Below are 21,394 nucleotides of genomic sequence, written 5' to 3'. Positions count from 1 at the left end.
GAAACTTTTTTTTTGCTTACCTAAAATTCCTGCTTAGCCAGTCCCAACTCTACACTACCCCCCCCCCCAAGTAGGTGGGTTGGGGCAAAAGTGGGGCAGCTCAATAGGAAAGTGTTTGAATATTGGGACAATCAGGACGGTTGAGAAATATACCAACATACGTGTTTTCGGTACCACAAACCTGTGAGTGCTACTACTGTATTTTTTTTATTATGCATTTAATGAATATATGCTAATTCCTTGTGAATATATTTATGTTGTTTTGGTTCCTCTGTGAAGTTAATATCTGATGGGCGCGTTCATTAGAATAATGTTTTTGTTGTTGGTTGTTTTAATAAAACAAACAATGCAATGGGAAATATCTGTTTTTTTTTCTGAATGTGGCTGTTGTCATGATATATAAAACATACATAAATGGAATAAGACCCGACTAATGATTTCAGTTTTATGCTGACCTTTAACACAAAACAATTCATTTTTACATCCTGCTGATTGAAATACTAATCCCATCCTAGGAAACAGCACGCTTAAGGTGTTCCAGAGCGACTAAAGCTGCATTGCGTCCTGATGCTCCCATCACGCCACCTCCTGAACGGAAGAGAAGAAAGATCTCATTTAATTATGAGTCACAACAAATTTTCTATTATTATTATTGATTGTGCACGTACTAATAACTTGATGTTTAGTCCAGACAGAATATATATAAAAAACTAATTTAATCCATTGGGTCATCAAGTTTGTTCTAGCCATACCTAGTACTTTAAGTAACCATGGTCAGGGCCAGACTGGCCACCTCAATGAGGGCCATGTCCAGGGGAGTGCGAGGGGTGCACTGACACGCAGGTGCCACAAGGGTTAAGCAGGACTGGTTGGGGAGATCATGGAAGAAGAAAGACGATTTTGTAGAATGGCTGCAAATTCTGTGTCAGGTAAGTTTTTTTCATTTTGAAAGAATGCATATTAAAGTACTTACAGAGGGTAAGTGTTACTCACAGAGTACTTTAAAATGCAATACGGTATAGAAGGTTCCTCTTTTGTAACATCAAAACTGCAAACATAACAAAAAATGCAATCTTTGCATCTGTGAGCTCCCCGAGCACGGCACTGCTCATTTCCACATAAATCTGTTTCTTGGGTGGATTTGTCAATTATTTGTCATTGAGAGCTACAGTCGTGTGAAAACAAAAGTATACCCTCTTTAAATTCTATGGTTTTTATGTATCAGGACATAACAATAACAATCATGTTAGCAGGTCTAAAAATTAAGTAAATACAACACTGTGTCATGATTTATATATATAAAAAAATAAATAAAGCCAAAATTCCTCCGTGACGATGTGAGAGACAGAAAATTATGACTTCAAGTTATTGCTGCTAAAGGTGGTTTTACAATCTATTTGAATCATAACATGTACTTAATTTTTCACACATGGCTTCTCCATTTTGGCTTTATTTTTGTTGAATAAATCATGACACGGTGTAATATGTAATGTGGTGCTATTCATTTGAGGTTATAGCTGCCTAATTTTTAGGCCTACTAAGGAACAGATGATTGTTATTATGTGCTGATATGTAATCACATAAAATTCAAAGACTGTGTACTTACCTTTTCATACCACTGTATATAATTTTTTCTGCTTTCATTTTTGGACACGAAAGTTGTCATTATTGTCTCACTGATATAGCACCAACAGAAAGGCAATGTATAGAAAATCCACAATAGCATCCAGTAACCATGGCAATGCTACCTAAATCCCTTCTTAAGTTAGACATACCGGCGGCTACTCTGGAATTGCTAAAAAAAAACCAAACACTCAAAAGTGCTACAGAAGAGTACAAAATTAGTGGTCTAGAATCCTTAAATCATACCAACCCAGGGGGGGCTGCTGCCACCCTTGCCAACCCTCTTCTGCTGATAAGGCCCAGACAGTGTTCAACCTTCTGGTCCTTTTTTAGGTAGAACTGTATTTTCCTTGCAAGTCATTCCTTTTAAGTTAATAATTGATAAAATATTGGCAAGTCTGAAAAATCTTCATACAGGCCAACACTTGACCTTACACTAGATACATTTATTCACGAACCACACTATAACAAACATTATAGACATTTTAATGGCCTATCCACAAAACCTCAAGGCAGTCTAAGCTGAGTGATAGTTTTCATACAAAAATCCAACAGTTATCCCCTAAGGTCTTCGCTGACGAAAGCATTTCAGACATGAACTATCCCATAAACATCACCTAATGTGGCGTATATTTTTAAATTGGGGAAAAAAATTGAAGACTTGGGGTTTAGCCCCCTTGGTCAATCCCAACACCATGTCTTGTCACTCAAGCCTTTGCTATTGGGTCTCAGCGGCACTAAATGACAGATTTTTAGAACACGGTGTAAGGGAAAGCCCTATAGCTTTTATCACCATTCCTGCACTTTGTGTCTTTCCTTCCAATATCGGTGTAGCTGTCATCTGTTAAATATGAATAATTGGATTTACACGAAGGTGACATTTGCAGAATGTGGTTTTTGGGAATCCTGTGCCTCAGATAAATTGTGATTTAACGTTTTCTTAAAAGAGTTGTACAGAAAGTACATAACAATGCAACATTAAGAGTAAGCGTTCATAAATATTAAATACTATATTGTATACTTGCGTTGCATTGCACTGCACACTCCCTGTTGCTCAATAGATACATAATATTGTGATCTCACCCTACTATTATGCACATAGCTAATGGGAGTAATGCCTGTTTACCCAAAGTGATGTATAACTTATACAGCTTTTTAGAGAAGTAATCAATGTTTACAATCCATGCATCGGTCACAATGACAGTAATGACACTGCAGTCACGACAATGTATGGGCTTAGCAAGGAAATGACTAATTACAAAGCAATGTCACGTTAAGTACTTATAGACACTGGCGGGGTCAAAGTACCGGGTGATATTATGATGTAACAGTACTCAGTACTCCTCAGACCTGTACCCAAGAACACGCTATAGTTCAGGATTTAAGAAAGCTATTTGATAAAAACAGTCTCTCCTAAACATATGCACATTTGTTGCCAAACCAATAATAAAAATATATATATATTCAGAAACATATTGATTTATTTTGGCTCCTATTTGAAAACATAACATTTATTAAAGAAGGCAGGGTCCAGGGGGCTGTGCAGAGCAGGGCTAAGGGGACAGTTATCGTTTGTTAGCCCTCACCTTACCAGTTCTTACCTACCTGCTACATACACTACCTACTACAAGCCCAGGCTAGCCATCTGGCAGGCCCGACATTTGCCTGGTGTGCCGCTGGCCGACATCAACTGGTTATGCCCGGCCACACACAACATGAGAGAAAAAAAATGCAGCTGCGTGCATGGACTGCTCTGGGTGTTAGCGTAAGAACTGCAAGTGAAATCGCTTGATGCGAAACGCGTCAAGTGCTTTTACTTGTTTCCTTGTAAGGCTGAATATTATACAATGGGCATCCTGCTTCCAAAATATTCTTTATATTTCATTATTACTGCACCAACCGGCTGGGATTGCCCCCCTGGACAGAATGTTGTAAGCCTTTCCCTTAGTTGGCAGGAGAATAGCAGTTTCATCTCCCTGACTTCACTTTACATCATGAATGATCAGCAAGGTTTCTTTAGTGTCACCTCACTGACTTAACTACGCATTATGAAGGGCCAACTCAACCCTTCTTGGAGAGACATTCGACAGGGATGGCCCTTCATCATGCATACATTTCAAAAAAAAGAGTAAGATAACTTTTAGGAATAGCATTGGAAACCTTGCACTTTATCCTGCCCCCCACCAGTTGAGAAACCTCAACATCCTCTTTCTAACATGTTTTATCTGATGTTACCGTAACCTGTATGACAAAATAACTTACACCAATCTATAATGCAACAGTATAATGTTGCAAAACTATGCCCTAAGTAAGAACTTCTATCAAAAGGACTGGTCTGGACACAGCTAAAAGCTTCCCATACCATAAACAATAAGTAGAGTAGACAGTTTGTCAAAGCTTAGCTCATTGCACCCAAGTGTTAAATAATCATTCTGTATAACAAGTATATAAAGCAACAACATTTAAAAGTTTGCATACCTGGATGTGCTCCACTGCCGCACAAATACAGACCTTGGATGGGTGACCTATAATTTGAAAATTGTGGTATTGGTCGGGCAAAATATAGCTGATCCAGTGACATACTGCCATGAAAAATGTTCTGTTGATATAAGTACAGACATGAATACGTATGAGACATTTCAAACATTCTGGGGTAGAAAACAAAATGCATATAGTATAACTATATCTAAATGTATCATATCATCTGATTTTTATTTAGTTCTTAATTTGACAAACTTGATTCTGCTCTCATCTCCACCGCCATATCCAGTTGTTCACTAAATCCTGCCTCCTTCACCTGTAAATTTGCTCCAACTTGAGACACTGCTAGAATACCAATTCATTCCCTTGTGATATTCCATCTGGATGATTGCAACTCCATACCAACTGGGCTCCTTCATCCACTCTGAACACCTCTCCCAGGCTAATTTTCTTATCCCATCGCTCTTCATCTGCTACCCTACTGTGCAAGACCCTCCATTCACTCCCCAGAATTAAACTTTATCTCTTAACCTTCAACCCAGAACCTTTAACAAAATGCTGACCCCTATATTTCTCCTCTTATCCCCAAATACTCTCTTTTTAGCCCTCTTTGCCCTTTCCAGAACTTGCTTTTCTCTTCTACCGTTATCATCTCTTCCTACCTGTGCATCCAGGATTTTACCCGCACTGTACCTATTTTTTAGCATTTTCTACATGATTTTCTCAGACCTTCCCATACTCCCATAACTTTAAATGGTAATTAAAAACCTACCGATTCAAAAAAGCATACAACCCCCCCCCCGTAATACGTTCAACCTGCAGAAGCCTGAAGAAACCATCCACCCGTTCCACCATGGAGATCTCCACACCACTGACTTTTCCATAACCCTTTTGCAGCACCAAACCATCTAGTAGTCCTTCTTTTTCTGTCTCTTTTCCCCTCAACGTCTTAATAGATTGGGAACTTTTAAGAGCAGGGTACCAGTATGACTTGTTCATCTAATTGTATATGGTCATTGTTAATGCTATTGTTAATTATAACTGTCCCTCTATTGAGATGGTGGCATAGAATCTGCTGGCGCTAAATAAACTAATTAGTTCAGATAACTCATTCTCTAACTGGAAGAGCACATTTAAGTGTTAATTCTCTTAAATAAGCTATTATTATCCCGTAAAAGTAATTTTCATCTGTATATATTTCACAAACATCTGTGTGTAGGTGTAAGTAAAACGAGAACTCAGATTTCCGAGAGCTGCCTCTCTCTCTCAGCTGCTCGTAATGGAAAAGAATTATAAAAATGTAAAACTGGTTTGTTCATCTGCAACATTTGCCGTGCCACGCAGAATTCCGCGGATGCACGCACTGAAGATGGGCAAGTCATCGCTTTCTCCTCCAAATGCTATAATGAACTTTTGTTCCTGTCTGCGTTCTTTGTAGTCTAACATTCCAGACAGCCTCTGTATTCACAAGCATGACACAGAACTAATGAAGCAAGCCCAAATATCCAAGCAGAATAAAATCAAATACTTTCATTTCTCTAAATCTGTAGAAGAACCTTATACTCTTCTGGCATCCTCTAGGGCCCTATTCACGCCACGTCTCAGGTAGGTGTACATTAAAAAAAACTAATGTTGCCAAGTAATACAACGCAAGGTAAATAGAGAAAAGTAAAGATGCTTTTCTATTAAAAGGCATGCTGTATTAAGCATACATTAATATGGCCAAAAGTGTTGGGACACCTGACCATTACACCAACAGGGACTTTGATGGCATTGGCACATCAAGAAATACTACTTTAAATAGGGAGTAATGTAGTTAATTTTCTTCTTGAATAATTTGAAGATTTATTTAACTTTCTTTGAATATGTTAAAGCCGAGTAGAGCTGTAACCGGGGCTCTTGGTGCTGGCATCATATCCACTTTTGGAAGCGGAATGGGCATCGCCTCCAGGTTGCTTAAGCTTGCCCCTTCACCAAGTTCCTGGGCCAGCTGCCCGTCTTGTACCATGGAAGTTACTGTTTCTACAAGCTTTTTATTTTGTGATAGCTCAGTCTAGGATGGTCAGATAGAACTCTTGCTGTCCATGACAAAGAAAGTAGAAGCACAGAAGAGTTTTTATCTGCTCATCTGTAACCTACCGAGAAAGTAACTCCCCATAAACAGCCCAACTATTCACTTAGGAACAAGAAAATATTCAATGTTTATACTGTCACGATAGCGTGAGTGAACCAAAAAGTGTCATTATCAGTAACTCCTGTCCTGCAGTCATAATAACCATATAGTTAGTATCTATCCACGATTCTCAGCCATTCTTTGGCAAGCAGAATACTTGCTGAGGATTGTGGGAATTATAGTCCAACAGAAACAGGACAGTCACCCCTTTGTATTAACAAACGCTTTATCCTGTTTTGCACAAAAATGTGAACACAATTGTAAATTCGAGTAATTTCATCAAAGCCCTCTTGTTGAAAAATAAATATAAAAAAAAATACAATTAAAAATGTAATAAACATTTCATTGTATCTAAATGCTATACGACGGCTCACTGGCTGAAAATATGGATTAATGGTATAATTCTTCACGCTTTTTATTTGCAACATTAAAAATTATTATCTTAATTGTCGTTAAATAGTTTTGCTGATGATTGCAGTTTACTAACTTTAACAAGCTTTTTTGTTTTTTGCTAATGATTATTAATTCCCTCCTAGCTGCTGTTACTTAGAAAATGGTATTGTTTACTTAATGGAGAATCATAGCGTTCGGCTTTTATATTTTTGCTGCCAGCTAGATTCCAGCTTTAAAAAAACAAGCAGAAGTTACTTACGCCTCCAGAGAGTCCAAATATTCTTTCCAGATCGGGTGGTGTGAGAATATCTCTGCCTATCACAGACGATTTAAAACCAGGAGCATATTTTTCTATCCAGTCAAACACTAGAAGAAGAAAATGATATTGGCACAAAATGATACCTTGGCAGATTTCAATTGTTAAAGAAAAGCCATATAAGGTAACAATATTACCAGGATTCTTAGGACATTATGAGTTGATAAAAAAAATTGACTGTCACTTATGAGTGATATTATTCTAGAAAAATGAAATACATTTTCTAAGCTGTATGACTCGATGCACCCAAAAGAGCAATGATTATGTTTGTAAAGTTCTATTTAACTACAATAAAAAGTTGGGAATTTGGAGGCGACAAACCTATAGCTATTTACAATCCTGTTGGGAAATAAGCTGACCCCAAATTCCTTGCAGAAAACACTCCGCGTATTTGTATGTAAGAGCTTGTCTTAAGCCAATGACTGGGAAATGATGTGTCCCTAGGGTCAAAAGGCATGGGGCTTAAGGGAACTCTGAGCACTCCTGACTTAGCCCCACCCATGTTTATGCTCCACCCATTTTCCGACCTAGGGGTGTGTGAGATGTATCACTGACCCTGTGTGTACTTTGACATGGTAACATTACGTGGGCTAAAAGATATATTTAAGCTGTGTGATGTCATAAATGTACAGGACCTCATCATTAAGATGTGGATGAAAGGTCTCTAAGGTATAAAAGCTTATCTTACGCAACATATCACTCAGCTCAGCTGGCACTCTAGATACAATTAGCCCTAATTTGAAAAAGTAGTTATATCCACGGGCATAAATATTGCAGAAAAGCAACTGCATACATTAAAATTAATGATGAAATTATTCTTATACTGCTTTAATTGAACGTATTACTGTACCTTCTGCTACTTCACTATCAATTGCAGTTCTTGGCTCATTACAAAGGGAATGTTGTTGGTGAAATAGAAAATGCACTAAGGCCATTAGCAGTTTTCTTGTATTTTGGTACTTTTATGTATCCCAAAAGACATACGCAGTTCAAAAAGGCTTGCATAGATTATGTATTTCCTGTTTTAACTGGAATATTTGTCAATATGAGCTGTTTACCTTTTCTTAGTCCCTAAAAATGTGTAGTCTTTTGGGAAAAAAATAATGTCATTATTATCAATTCCATTTTTAACCCGCTTGTATCCATACGGACATTGACGTGTTTTTATTGACGCATGTTTTTATAGTATGTAGCTGGCATGTTGGCAATGTTTTTCATGTTAGGAGGCCCAAAGAGGTAGTGTGGTTGCCATAGAAAATGGGTGCAATTAGAAGTGGTATATTTGTCAAGGGGAGGGGTTATAAATATAGCCACACCCACTTTGGGTGGCCCTAACACAATTTCTTTGTTTAATCTCTGAATGGAAACATCTACAAATGTCTACTACCATGTACCTGTATCTGCATAACGATTCCGCGCCTCGTCATTCCATTGACGGTCTCCACTAAGACTGTATGGAGTATATTGGGAGAATATTGAAATAACGTGGCACCCGGGAGGAGCGAGTGTGGGGTCCAGTGATGAAGGAATGCACATTTCAATCATAGGCCTGTAACGATTGAGAGGAGTACATGGAGCATCCTTGGTTGCTCACTCTGGTGAACATTCAGCATCACTAGACTTAAAGGTTTCTCCTTCTTTGCTTATTTTTAATCTTCATATTCACTGAAAGTTATTTACGCACAAGTAGATTTAGAAAGTCCATAAAAATCCACTGCCGTACGTTTACATGACATTTCACAGTGATTTGAACCCGCAGATTTATTGGCTTAATCTAAAACTAGGGGATCACAAGCTTTTATACACGTTGCCTGAAGTGTAAAAAAACAAGAATTCCAAATTAAATTGTGCCTTACCTGGAGGAGGGTTCTCCTCTACAGGAATCTTCATAAGCATCGTTAAGGAGTTGCATTTTCTCACTGTTTAGGTGGATTGAGCACTGGTGATGTGGCAAAGGTTTGCCATCGGCTTTATTTGGCAAAGACAAAAAGTTTGGTAGCTTGTCTATGGCAACTGTATGTAAAACAGAGGATAAGTACATAATATATTATCATTAGACAATACAAGAATGTATCCTTATATCTCTAAACGCAAATCTCAGTCTATAAGTCAAAAGGGAAAAATAAATTCGTGAGCACAAATGGCCGTCCATCCAAAGTGTGCTTCTGGGAAGAAAACTATTTTATTTGTGATAAATATTTTAATGGAAAATATGGCTGTGACACTATTAGGGAAAGATATGCAACCCAGTATGGGGCCATTTTTGCAATTAGGCTCTCTGCCTTCATCCAGATGGTGTGTGCATATAAGACACAATTAGAGGACAATACACTTGTGAACTTGGATTTGGCGATTCGTATGAAGCCCCGAAAAGAGGCCAGACCCCCCCACGAACGCAATAAAATGAACAAAAAGCTTCTCTCTCTCTCTCTCTCACACTCTCTCTCTCACACTCTCTAAAGGTTTCCCTACTTTCTCTCCTGGCCACTTTCGCGTTTGCTGACCACTTCCGTGTGGTCTTTTTCTTCTCTTTTCTCTTCTCCATTCTATCTTCAATCTGCTATCGTCTTTCTTCATCTGCATCTCCATGGACATAACTCAGTGGGAAATTCCACCAAAACAGAGGAGCTTGTGGTGACGTCCTCCCCAATCATCCAATCAGGAAAGAGGACATCACCTCTGATATTTTGCCCTCGGTTCACTTGAGGGCTAAATGCCGTTGTTTGTTTCGGTAAAGCCCTCTTCCCCAATTGGTGGATCGGTCAGAGGACGTCACCATAAACGCTGCCATTTAGGTGGAAGTTCGCACTGTGTTATGTCCACAGAGATGAATGGAGGATGAAGAAATTAACAGATTAAAGATAGAAGAGACGAGAGAATAGAAGGGAGAGGATAGAAGAACATGGGGAAGCAGAAGTGGTTGGCAGAAGCAGAAGTGGGTCAGAGAAGGTAGGAAAACATCTAGAGAGCGTGAACAAGAATGAGAGTGTAAGAGAGTGAGAGTGAACGTGGGCACCGAGCAACAAGTTTGGTTCCCAAATCTAAAATGCCCCCGAATTTCCGGCCGAACCAAATGGCCACGGAATAGAATTCATTGCCCGAAAAAGATATAAAGTAATATGGCCAAAACAACAAATAGATAAAATTTTGATCCTAAAAATAGTGTCACTGTGGCATTTTTCTTGGCAATCCTAAAATGTATGAATTTGTTAAAGAAGACCCCTGAGTTACAGAAATTGAGGTCTACACATGTGTAACACCTTCTAATTCGATGTATATGTATACTATGGAAAAACAACAAACGTTAACAAATGCCTTATTGTACATTATATTATGCATACATCCAAACATAACATACAGATTTGTATCCAGTTAGTACAAGTGAGCTATTTATTGCAGCTCACTTGAATTGATCACCCCACAGCTTATATTACATTGTTAGTTAAGGAGCATATATCTGCTTTCATTAACTGATTACTGTAATTAAGTCTTGTTGTACCTACCATTTATTTTGGTAACTGGAGACTTGGCATCAAACTGTGAAATCATTGTGATAAAATCTGCTGGCAATTGTTCCTAAAATATAGTTTAAAAGAAAGCATACGATCTGCAGCAACTGAGTAACTTAATCATCTTAATGGTCATCAAGTGATTTGGACAAGCCAGAATCTCATAGACATTACCGGTACAGTAGTCACATGAATCAGGTTTAACTACATTCTCCATGAGGAAATAATTGAATTCTTGTGCTGCCAGCATTAATATTTGTCTTTGAGCCAATTAATCAGAGGGATGTTCCTATGGTATGTACAGCGCTTTAGATGTGATTTAAATAGCAATGGCCAGATAATGTTGACCTGTGGGACAGTATAAGATAACCTTGGGTTGTAAGATTAATTTAACTATCTGCCGTTTTAAGAACTTGTGATTCTGAAAGTATTTCCGAAAGTATTATGCTTCAAATGTTATGGTTCAAATGTAGCAAAGTTCTGATACAGTAAACCATAAAGTGACCCTTGGTGTGTATCAACCTGTCTGTCTATCTGTCTGTCTGTCTCTATCTATCTATCTATCACACTATACTCTCCACTTACATATATATCTCAGTTTAACTAAGGTTATATTGACTGACTGTGTTGTTGAAGGTTTTCCTGAACGCATCTTACCTTTGGAGTTAGATTTAAATATGTGTGATGAGGGGTGGCATTGGACAGGACCATCCTGCTGTGTACTTCTGTTCCATCCGTTAAGACTACACCATAAGCTGTTCCATTGCTATCCACCAGGATCTGTTCCACCGTCTGGGAAAAAATAAGTTTAATTAGAACAACAAACATGTTCTGATGATTTAGGATTCCTAAATATGCAACGATACTTCAAATTTGAGTAATTACACTCTCGTAACTGCCCTCTTCATTCTTCCCACAACTTTTATCTCTATATTCAACCGCTATTAGCTCTTTCCATTCACATATCCCGGCTTTCATTGAGGCTGTATCTTACCTCTGGAATTCCCTACCCTGTTCTGTGAGACTCCCTCCTGCTCACGGCAGCTTTAAATAGTCACTAAAAAAACTAGCCACCTTGAGATCTTAACACTACTGAGTTCATCAATTATCCCTTGGCCACAAACAAGTCATCCTCATCCAAGCAGTTATCTTGTATTGTCTCAACTCAACTCATTAGATTGTAAGCTTGCAAGAACCAATATGTCCTAATATGTGTTTAATGTTACTGTCAATTTCCAGTTGTCTTTGTTATATATTTTTAAATATTTTCACTGTCCCGTATTGTAACAGCGCTATGGAATCTGCTGGTGCTATATAAACATACCTTGTCTGTGTAAATTTCTGCACCTAATGCCATTGCAGATTTGGCAATGGCATTTGAAACCATGCCCATTCCTCCTTCTACATATCCCCAGGATCCTTTCTTCCCCTCCAGCTCCCCCATGACATGATGCAGCAAGACATACCTGGTAGACAGAAGTGAGGGTATAGCCTTAGAAGTTAAAATTTCTGTCTGAATAGATCTAAAGAGGTTCAAAAGATTTGAGTTTGACTTAAGCATCAGTATTAGCCAGTTGCCAATTGTGAATCCTTAAGTAACCCCCATTGTTGATTTCCCTGGCCTGTAACATAAGAATCACATTCTAGTGATGATCTTTAAATTGGTATGACATTTACTTGTAATTCCTTTGTTCAGCAAGCTCTATTTGTTTGGTTATGTTGCAGTTCACCCTGTTCAGTCCTTTCATGTGGACCTTCACTTAAAAACATTCATAGGTTGGCCATTAAAAATATGTTATTTATCAAGAATGGGAAGACATAAAAGCTCCATGGAAAAATAAATATTTCTTAATATAATATGCTTATATTTTACAGTGAGGAAATTGAAACATTCCTGGGAGAGAATACGGTTAGAGTCTCAACAGCAGGAAATGTTGGCAGACTAGATGGGCCGAATGGTTCTTCTCTGATGTCGAATTCTATGTTTCTATCTTCTGCTGAAGAAGGGGGAAGCTGTTTTCAGGTGACAGTTGCTCTGCAGTACGAATACTGAATTTAGTACAGATGAAAAATGTCATAAAACTGGGATCTTGAGATCTGTGGGACCATTGTAAAAAATGTGATATAAAAAAACATGTTCTACACACCCGCTTCCTGGTGTTGCCGGGCTTGCCATCGCTCCAATGACAGCATCTGTAGCTAATGTGCACTTTAAGGGTTCCGACTCAAACCAGTGATCCAGAACCTTAGAAAATAACCAGAAACATTAGTAAGCAAAATTCCATACATTTCTAATGAATCACCATCAGTTAATTATACACATTGTTTCATCTTTTTAATTTCCTGTATTGAAATGTAAGAGTTGCATATGCAGAATTTTACTAATTTTGTTTTGGTTTGTATAAATTTGTATAAATGTGTATTTAATACATTGTGTGTATTTCCTTGATTTTATGCCTCCCAAATGAGTTGCAAACAGTTACTTACCTTTGATATTGGAGCCGTGAGGACTTCGTAGTATTTAGGAAGATCGCTACCCAGTGTTAATCCTAGTAAGATAAATAATATGAGAGGAATGACACAATCAAAGAAATGTAATGTCTCCAATGTGTACAAAAATAAATCCAGTATATTAACTCAAAAATGTACATTGTAGAAAAATGAACACTATGCACGAAATTGAAAAAAATGCAGATACTTTGAGATCTTTTTCTTATATATTATCATTTCCTGTAGCCTTTAGTACTAAATGTCAATTTGTTACATAGCAATGATACACATTACATTAATTTATTTAGTGCCAGCGGATTCCATAGCACTTTTAAAACAAGGGGCAATGAAAATATGATTTATTTTTATGGACCCATTTCCCAGATCTTCCGTCAAATGTCCCTAGAGATTTATTAAACAAAGCATGCCACCTGCTTTAAGTAGCGGTCGGAGTGTTTGAAATGACTTTAGTTTTTGGAGAATTGATCCTTGGACCATGGCTACGGTGTCTACAGGAGGGGAGTCCAGAAGAGGGTCAATGGCTGCCACCAAGCGATTCATAAAATCCTCATATTCTGGGTATGCCTAGGAGAACAGAAACTAAATTAAAGTCACATATTGACATTGAATGTAAAAAATCACACTAATGGTTCATTAAATTGAAATCTCCCCATTACAAACCATTAAACACTAATGGAGAATACACATTAATTGCAAATTCTCATCACTGAATGTGTGGATGGTGATTATACATTTTTGGGGTAGGACTTACAGGATAAAGTGAAAGTCTCACCTTTGCATCTTTTTCAGAAAACTGTGCAATCTGTTTCTGGTTTTCTGTCATATCTGAGCCCAAAAGAAGAGACCTCGGTCGTTGTCCATTAATATCCTCTAGTAGTGGGGTAAACGAGTGAGGGTTTCGAAAATATATTTTTAAACCATGTTTCTGGGTATAAAATGATTGAGAGATTATATATTGAAAATGATACTTTGAAATACTTTCAACTTCTTTTTTATACTGAGGTGTTTCAGCATGTCCCCCAATATGTCCAAATGTATGTTTGAAACTGTATTGGCAAATACCCAAGTCCTAAAGACCAAACACAGAGAGTACCCAGGAATGGTTATAACACTACATAGTTTCACCTAAAACTATTTCGAGCCATAAATAAAGTACAGAATATGCTCCATTTGGCTGCCCCCAGCTTGACCCCGTACAGTGGATTTACGTCTTTAAACAGATTCATGTAAATTTTAGTTTTTCATCTGTGGAACGCATCTAGGAATCAAATCCCTATTAAGTAGATTTAAATTGCAAAGTAGTTTGAGCAGATCTTGTTCCAAACCACCTGACCTGGTTTGAATCGCACAATCATGCAGATGTTTAATGTGTTCCTATCTCAGAACAAGCAACTAAAAGCTAAATGTGATATTTAAAATCCAGTCTCAGGCATGTAGCAATTAAGAGGCTATTCTATGCATGCAATATTATCTGATCTATACCATTCTGTACATCTCATACAAATTAATTACTGGTACCAAACATGCATTATACCGTTTGGGTTGTCATCTTCTACACTAACTTAAATATGAGAAAATAGAAGACAAAAGATCAAACACACCTTTAGCTCTAGATCCTTGTATATCTGGGGCCGCAAGAGACTGAGCAAGTACGACGCTCTAGAGAATTTAAAGCCTACCAAAAAAAATATGTAAATTTTATTTTAGAAATTATTATTATGAGACAAAATATGCTTCGCCTATGACAAATTAACCCAATGTTATGTCACAGTTTAATGCCTCATACAAATTAATTATTGGCAGCAAATATAAAGCGTGATAATGGATAGCATTAATTCAAAAAGACTTCTGCAGTGAAGATCAATCACTTCGCCTCCCAAATGGATTCCATCTACTAAAGGTAAAAATCATGCTACTTACTGTCAGAGCAAACCAGATCACAGTCGGCGACCGGATCACAGTCAGCGACCAGATCAGTCGGCGACCGGATCACAGTCACAAGCAGGCAGTGCTGGTTGCCCCAAGAAAGCAGCTTGCAAGTGATAAAGGATTGGGACATCATTTTGGCTTCTTCAAAAGAAGCTTATTGGCACTTTAAGAGGAGAATGTCCCAGTGAGAAAGTCTTATGAATACACAGTAAACGTATACTTAATTATACAAAGAACCTATTATGATACAATATCCTTATTGTTGGAATCTAATTATTGTGGATGCAAATTCAGATCCTTATCCATTCCAAGTTCATTACCTCGAATTCCAGACATCCTGACAAGGCATTCCAATTCTAATCTGTCCACATGTAACCATTACCTAGTCAATTCTTACAAAACACATCCGTTTCTTATTTGTGTGTCCAATCATTATTCAAAACAGGTTTTGATAGCTTTATCCTTTCTAATTAAGAAGATGAATCTGCACGAGGTAATGCGGGAAGACAACAGTTTAGGGAGACCGAGATTTTAAGGATAAAGAAAAATGTTTCCTTTGACAGCTGATAAGGACCCCATTATGAGACTTATGTGTATATTTCCATTGAGGGAAACAGATGGATAATGTTTCATTTCTCCTTGAACACAAACTGATGTACTTTATTTTATTAATAATGGCCTGTCAGAAATATATTGTTCTCTAGACATCTACAGAGGTTTCCTTTGGAGAGAAGAGATTTGAAACGTGCATTAAGACATGGAGGTTAAACATGTTCACCTGGGATGATCTCCTCTGTAACTGCAGCTCCACCGACCACTTGCCGCCGTTCAAGGACCACTGTGTTCACCCCAGATCTTTGTAGATAAGCTGCCTATGGGTTTAAGCATCCGGACACAAACGTAAATAGAACTTTGATCTTAAAGACACTTGGGACGTAGGGTGTACTCCTGCAATTGCTCTTCCTTTAAAGATCGGTCCCACGTATATGTCTTCAGAAGAGGACATTTTGGCTTTCTGCATTTTTTATGCATTATAACAGGCCAACTCCATTGACTTTTTCCTACTGGCCATGCTAAGCTGATCAAACTTAAGTCATAGTTAAATCAAGAAGATGATGTTGGAGAAATCTCCCCGCATTAACTATGTAGGGCCAGCTCAACCCTTCTTGCAGCAAGAGCCAACTGGGCTAGTGGGGTTGTTCCTTCGTAATACAAAGTGAAGTCAGTGAGCAGAAATGTTATGTGTATTAGGAAACATGACAATCTCTGCTTACTCTATGTATTTAAAGTTGTCTTTTTTCTTTAATGGCAGAATCATTCTGTTGTCCTAGATTACTAAGTCAACCATCTTTCTGCTGTATGGTCTAGAATAACTTACATGTGGGGGGAAAACAAAGTTAATAATTTCTATAGCATAGGCAAACTGCGTTATAGGTTGGATGTTGTCAGATATTTTATCATAGAAAACATGTATTCCATATATTCTGTACTTTACATGAACACAAAATGGAGTCAGAGCCATTTTATTTTACTTAATCATGTAGTGATGATTTCTTTTTGTGTTTGTTCCCTCTATAATAGAGAACAAAGGAGTATTCATGTATATAGATGTTTCAGCGTATATATGATACAATTAATGTTATCTTCCATGAGAAAGTTAAGGAGTAGACGCTGCATATCTTTAGAAATGTAACTTGGAATGGGGGATACATGGGAAGACTACCAAGGCCTGAGTTACTATCTAGGAGGTAGCACCTGGCGATTAGGGTGACCAAGGATAAATTCCAAACACATATGTAACGGTTTTAAGTTAATTCTTAGACCAGAGCGTCTCTCACAGGTAAATTAAGAAATTACAACGGTGTAAATATGAGTAGAAATCCTAATTTTAATGGGTAAAACCCACCGTTATGATTGGAGAATTCCAATCAAGAGGTGGAGGCTATGATAATAAGCTCTGTTTTTAAGCTTATGTCTTGGATAATTAAGAAAAAGAAGAAAAAGGAAAAGGACGGACTTATTCACCAAATTTACCCCAGAGAATTGGAATCTAAAGATCCTGGCACCATATTTCACTCTTAGAGTTACTTGGAGTTCTAACCTATATAATTTGTAGAAAGTTATATTCTTTCCCACTTAATTTCTTGCCACTGAACCTGGATTAATTTCTACAAGGACCAGTTGGACAACCGCAACAAGTGGTGGTAAATATAATTGTTTTATTATTCTGAATAGAGATGAATTTTGTCTTCTTCATATAGAATTCCCTGTTTCTGGGAAATAATATATTGCATTATTGTATATGACGGCTTGTGAGACTGCAGCTTATAACCCGTGATAATAACAATAATGAAAAGGTATTTTTACCTGTAGATGAAGTTTGACATTATTTGCATCTATTAGGAATTTCACTAATACTCGTAGACATTATTAAATTTGTCATATTAGTTAAAATAATATAAGAGAAATAGTGATATCTTTATTACTGCCCAGATTATTATGAATTTTTGGTTGCTGAGTGGACTGGAAATTAATTGTGTGTTAGACTCATATAGTACTAATTCATATTGATAACTATCGATAATATACTGTATTTGAATTGATTCATTTTTGACATGTTTTAAGAACGTTGTGTTTTATATTATGCACTGTGTGACTCATACATAGATTTTATAAATTGTATTCACAATAAATAAATATTTTTGATTGACTATCTTGGTGATATATATCTGATTTGAATTATAATTGTCGGCGATCTGAAAGAATTTAGGATCGGAGATAAAATATAGGGTATCTCCTTAAATGAATATTGTGGATGTGGTACTGCAATGTTTGGTAGCGTCGTTATTTTGTGTGTGTGACGAAATATTGGTTTTGCCTATTTTGTCTCATTAATATCCCTAACAATGTACAGATGGGTTGGATGTGGTCAGCACATAATATAGGCGCCGTAACTTTATTTCCAGTACCAAGAAAAAATGTACAGCGTGTACAGTAGTTAAAATCACAACTTACCGCCACCAATCCATTGTGTCCTAAAAGAGTATGAAAAAAAGAATAATGATTGGAGGACAAACTTGTGAAACAATGTGCTCACGTTTATGTGGGGATACAAATGCGTTGCTGTTTACTATGGATATAGTGTTGTTAATATAATCAATGATGTTCCTTCATCGTAACAGATCGCAATTATTTTAGGCTGAAGTCTGAATCATATATAAGGCTTGTGTTGGTTATCTCTTAATTAGCCATCCCACTGTTTTCCACTCAGATAAAACATTAGTTTCACTCTCGATTATCTCTCGATTATGTTAAGCAAATAAACTTTATATCTGCCATTTTATTTTTTCCCTTTTTAATCGCATAAAAAAAGAACATAGACACTGTTAAGAAGCCTTTTTTCAGTTTTTTTGTGGCAGAAACCTGGTAACTGAGGCATGTGTTAAATGACCCCATGGTAGTAGGCCAGCAGCTGCACAAATAGTGCGAGGAAAGAGAGAGAGTATGCATGTATAACGTAATAATGTATGGAGTTAGAGTGAGCGAGTGTGTGGTGCTAGTGTATGGGGTTGTAAAATATGTTTGTGTGTAACTGTATGTTGTCGGAGAGTCTGTGTGTGTTCAAATATACGGTGTTAGACTAAGTGAGTTTTACTGTATGGTAATAGTGTGTGTGTTAGTGTGTGGTGTTAGTGGGTGTGAGAATATAGTGTTTCATCCTGTGAATGTATCCTGTTAGCATGGATGTGCTACTGCTTAGTGTTAGAATATCTGGGTTTATGGTGCTTGCTTGTGTGTGTGTCAGCATGTAGCGAGGGGATAGTGGCATGAGAGAGAGAGAGGACGTAGGTGGATAGCGTGTGTATGTATCCGTAAGTGTATAAGTGGGTGTTAGAGCAGGTTTGTGTATATGTATGTGCATGTGTTATGGGGGCATCAAAGACTACTAACCCTAGGCTCGCCCCTGGATGAAATAGTTATTACTAGCAGGAATGGTTTGGACATTCAGCAGTACTAGGAATGGTTTCTAATGCAACATATATTTATAAGTGTTTTAAAGTCAGAGAATATGTGGAACGAGACCTTCAAAGGGCTAACAACTTTTCAGAAAAAGGGAAAATATTTTTTTAGTTATGCTATTGATCGAGAGGTCGTTTCAAGCTGCTTATTGATACGAATACTGCACTGTTTTTTGTTTTCTACTCTATCGTCCTATGACATTATGGCAGCAAAAGGGGCTTTAGTAGGCCGCCGAGCGTGGTGGTGACCGAAAACGTCTGAATAGACAGTGAAGGAGGACCTGTGACTGTAAACTAAGATAAAGGTCACTGATATTGCAGTTTCATTCTGACGGTTAATTTCAGTGTACTTAAATAATTAATCTGACAGTTCCTGAAATGCCAATTGATGTCAACGAACCTTATCAGGAATCTACCGTATATCCATCAGCTGTAATAACTCATGTAATAAACTGAAAATTTATGGGGAAAATGTGCCCTCTGTGGATGTAACGCTGATTTTGTCAACCAAACCCTATTTAAAGTAGAAGCTATGTTCATTTTACTACAAGAACAACCTCGCAGCTCAGTATCTCCAACATACGTTGGCTGAAGTTAGGCCTGGGGTGGAAAACAGCCTCCACCTTATGTTTCTATATGAAGTGCTCTACAGGGAGAGTAAACCCCACCCCTTTCAGCGAGATTGACAGTTATCCTGCTCAGCAGCCCAGAAGTATGCAGAACGCATACAATTCATTTAATGTCGTTTTAATGTGTGAGCTTTGTACGCTCCTAGGCAACACTCGCTTAAGACTAGTCTGAAATATATAAATTCATTGGTGTCCGTCAACTCTTACTTTGAACCTGCAAGGGACAAAGGGGGATTTATATACTAATGTTCCCACCTGCCGGAGTATTAGGTGCAGGAGGTGCCTAGCAACCAATTCACTTGTTATCCACTTGTTATTATTCTTGTTATCCAGTTTTCAAATCACTCCTACAGAGCGAATATGAATTATTAAACTTCTAATAATGTAGACTAACTATTCTCGCTCTTTATTATCATAGCATATGTAAGGTGACGGCTATACATTTAAATGTATTGATTAGGTGAATGTTTATCTGGAATTCTACAAGCACTTCTGCCAACGCTGCTTTGCATTTCAAAACACTAGACTTAGACACGAGTTAGAATACAGTCGAGTTCCCAACAGAGAATTACCTCCTCCAATAATCACAGCATCATATTTCAGTTTCGGCCGTCCAGGGATTTGAGAGTAAGCTCTCCTGCCGGTGCGCACAATTTTCATAAAGCATTGCAAGCCTTCAGCATGCATCTTCCTATGTCATCAGATCAGCTGCAACAAGTCGCCAATGTGGACGTTCAATTGACTGAACCGTGGACTTTGGCATAACCTGAGAACGAACTTGAAAAAGGAGCCGCATTCCTTTTTATGGCCTCAAATAGTAAGGGGAGGGACAGCGAAGACACGGCGCGTAAAACACTCAATCCAGTGAAGGGTAGAGACTGAGAAACCGTACTGCGTGTCTGTACTGTAATGGGCGTGCAGTAAGACAGCTGACTCAGCTGAACATTGAAATGGAAGCTCAATTCACTTACAGCATTAGAAGAAACGGCCAGAAAACAAAAAAACATTGTGCACGACCGTCACCTAATCGTTTAAAAGAGATCTTCAAGATTCTACGACATCTGTTATACGTTATATCTTTAAATACGCACAAAAATGTTTACATAAAAAACAATTATGCAATTATGTTGGGCTTAAACAAAATGTGAAGAAAGTTTGTCTTTATTTCAACATCACATTTACCCCCTAAGGACTGAGCTTTTTGAAAAAAAAAAGCTATTGTTACACCCTTTGTTACAATGGCTGTTGTAACATTTCTGTTGTCCTTGTGTTTAGCTTTATTATTTTTTTTCTCTCATTTAGTGTATCCACACAAGTTATAAGTGTGGGGTTTTTTTGGGGACAAGATGTATTTTTCAGATACCATTATATTGATCATATAAAATGATAAAAAACGAAAGAAAAAAAAAAACAAAAAACTTTTTCTGGCTTTTACACATCTACAAAAGCAAATGAAAAAAACCTGCTAACAAGATTCTAATATTTGTCCTGAGTTTAGAAATAACCAATGTTTTTATATTGTATGTAATGGGACAACAAGTACAAATAGTATATTGCTATTTCCGAACCAGTTTACCACCCATGCATGGGGTAGTCGGGTTGCTGGGGGGTAAAAGGCCACTTTTGGGACATGCACAATTTAGTTTTTCAACTAGGAATTTTTGCATCTGCTTATTATGCACCATATCATATTTATGACATCTTTGAAGCCAGACAATTTATACCCATAAAACCATATATTTTCAAAAACTAGCACCCCATGGTATTTCAAATGCTGGTATTTTATTTTATTTTTTTACATTTTCTTGGAA

The 21,394-nt window shown here is 37.5% G+C and overlaps 1 protein-coding gene across 1 annotated transcript; it reads right to left on the bottom strand.

The window, feature by feature from the left end:
- Nucleotides 1–511: 511 nt before the first annotated feature.
- On the bottom strand, nt 512–20,270 carry LOC149277629 (pyridine nucleotide-disulfide oxidoreductase domain-containing protein 2-like). Its single transcript, XM_089502676.1, has 16 exons — nt 20,156–20,270; nt 17,951–17,970; nt 15,714–15,807; nt 14,608–14,681; nt 13,779–13,931; nt 13,417–13,570; nt 12,983–13,044; nt 12,643–12,740; nt 11,820–11,961; nt 11,153–11,287; nt 10,490–10,562; nt 8,843–8,999; nt 8,381–8,535; nt 6,930–7,036; nt 4,102–4,222; nt 512–588 (listed from the first exon to the last, which is right to left on the bottom strand). The coding sequence occupies exons 1-16, from the start codon at nt 20,268–20,270 to the stop codon at nt 512–514; spliced, it is 1,737 nt and encodes a 578-aa protein (XP_089358802.1).
- Between the last annotated feature and the right edge of the window lie 1,124 nt (nt 20,271–21,394).

This window comes from Sceloporus occidentalis, unplaced genomic scaffold (genome assembly GCF_023333645.1).
Source record: "Sceloporus occidentalis isolate IW3139 unplaced genomic scaffold, rSceOcc1.0.p SCAF_208, whole genome shotgun sequence".
Taxonomy (NCBI): domain Eukaryota; kingdom Metazoa; phylum Chordata; class Lepidosauria; order Squamata; family Phrynosomatidae; genus Sceloporus; species Sceloporus occidentalis.
The sequence above is the reverse complement of the archived record's forward strand: the minus strand, read 5'-3'. Positions and strand labels throughout refer to the sequence as shown.